Source organism: Apaloderma vittatum, unplaced genomic scaffold, assembly GCF_000703405.1.
Source record: "Apaloderma vittatum isolate BGI_N311 unplaced genomic scaffold, ASM70340v1 scaffold28455, whole genome shotgun sequence".
Taxonomy (NCBI): Eukaryota; Metazoa; Chordata; class Aves; order Trogoniformes; family Trogonidae; genus Apaloderma; species Apaloderma vittatum.
The window spans coordinates 1-1865 of NW_009719240.1; the positions used below are offsets into that span (position 1 = coordinate 1).

Genomic DNA, 1865 nt, shown 5'->3' on the forward strand with positions numbered 1-1865 from the left:
TGTAGCCACGACTGAAAGTTCAGTGGGGTTGGGGAAGGCGTGGCACGGGCAAGGATGGAAGGGATATAACCTGGTGTAGCTGCTGAGGTGGGAATAGAGGCGCTAGAAGTCTGAAAGCCCAACCAGGTTCCCAAGTAGAGAGCTGCCTATGAAGGGTGTGACTTTATCTGCCGAAAATAGGTTCTAGTGGAATGGGGAGACTATTCTGGATTGCTGCTGGTGACAAACAGCCCCTGTGTCCCCAAGGGGCCTTCGTGAAGTGAAACATGCAGTGCTGTTGGCTCTTGAAAGAGCTACGAAGTCTGTGAGAAGTTTTCTAGCTTGTTTGGGAGGAGACCCAGACGTGCTGAGGCGCGAGGCTGCCCTTGGATCTGCGGCGCAGTGGGAGAGAGCGGCGGGGGAGTGTGAGAGAGCGGCGGGTGAGCTGGGAGCAGACTCGGTACGTGGCTCTGCAAGGCCTGATGGTGCAGGTGTACGCAGGAGCAGCAGGTTTGTTGTGCTAAATCCTGTAAAAGCTGCTTGGAGCTCGGTCCTGGTGCTGCTGGGGCTCCTGGGGCTGGGCAGGGGCTCCTGGGAGCTGTGATGGTCGTGGTTGGGCTCTGCCAACCGGAGGTGGCTCTTGCGTTAACCTGCTCTGCCAGCGAGGCCAAGCGCGGCGCTGACCCGCTCGCTGCTGGCCTTCAGCTGGTCGCGTTTGTGCGCGGTTGTCGGAGTCCTGACCTTGGCCGCTCTCAGGAGCGTTAGGAAATCGGAGGGAAGAGCATATGCCGAGGTACTATTTTAAGTCTTGTGGAACAACTTGCATCTACTATTCTTAGCTTTTTGTGTGGTGGGTCAACGCATACTTGAGCTGCCCTGCTCCTAGCATGACAGCGATCCTGCTTGGCGCTGCGCTGGGGCTCCTGAGCCTGCTCTGGAGGAGGACTTTGAAGCCTTGTCGAGACCAAAAAAAGAAAGATGCTTCTGATTCACGCTGGCCTGGCACGCCATGCTATGTGACTGAACTTTCTTGGAATATCCCCTCAGTATTCACTGTTGCCTTGACTCAGTCTTTCATTTTTTTCAGCTTAACTGGATCATAAAGTGAACGGACTGTGGCTGGCAAGGGTGGAGAGTTCAGGACAGTGTGTGTCAGAAGCTGGAGGCCAATGTGGGTCTTGGTGCGTTCTCGGAGTGAGGAGAGCAGGTGAAGCCCAGGTCTGTGTGGACCTGTAGGGTTAAGAAAACCAATGCTTAGATTCAGTAACTGGTTCTCCGTGCTGAAATCATCTCAGGCTTGAGTCTCAGCACTTTGCCATGAAAGCAGCTGACTGTTCAGACAAAAACCTACCTCTAGAGGCAATCCACCGCTCCAAGATACTCCTGTAGCTAATTTGGGTGGCGTTTGTTTTCAGAGAGATAGTGCCAGGCTGTGTAGGGCCCTCCAGGCTGTTTAAGTGGTGCCGATACCCCGTCGGGCGAGGGAGCAGCACTGGCACCTTGGAATGGGACTCCTGAGGAAGGTTTTAACTATGGGAGAGCAGTAAGGGGAAGGCTGGCTTGGTGTGTGGATGCAAACACACCAAAATAAATGATTTGTCTGGTTTCACTATGAAAGCTGTTGGGTTTGGGTCCCCTTGCTTTACTAGTGAAACCAGTAACGGATCGAGCAGTGTCTGAAACAAAACTGTCCAGGAACACGTTTGTACTTTGTGTGTTTGGCCAAGTGTAGCTGTTGTGTGGAGAAGAGGAATCGCCTCCATTGCAGCAGAACTCTCCTGCCCCCGAGGAGGGGTCGGCTCTGGGCCCTGCTGGTTGTCAGCTCTCAATCCAAACTTCTCGAGCCGCTGTGGGGCGGGTGGGGGGTGGGGGGGTCATGGGATCTC

The 1865-nt window shown here is 54.5% G+C and overlaps 1 protein-coding gene across 1 annotated transcript in view; it reads left to right on the top strand.

Annotated features, from left to right (window-relative positions):
- Positions 1–246: 246 nt before the first annotated feature.
- The window catches only part of LOC104274821 (ras-related protein Rab-5C-like), a gene marked incomplete at its 5' end in the record, with an annotated part of 9363 nt that continues 7744 nt past the window's right edge, over positions 247–1865 (top strand). Inside the window, one exon of the mRNA XM_009870558.1 lies at positions 247–470. Within this exon, the coding sequence (XP_009868860.1) occupies positions 247–470 (224 nt within the window). The remainder of the gene's footprint in view (positions 471–1865) is intronic.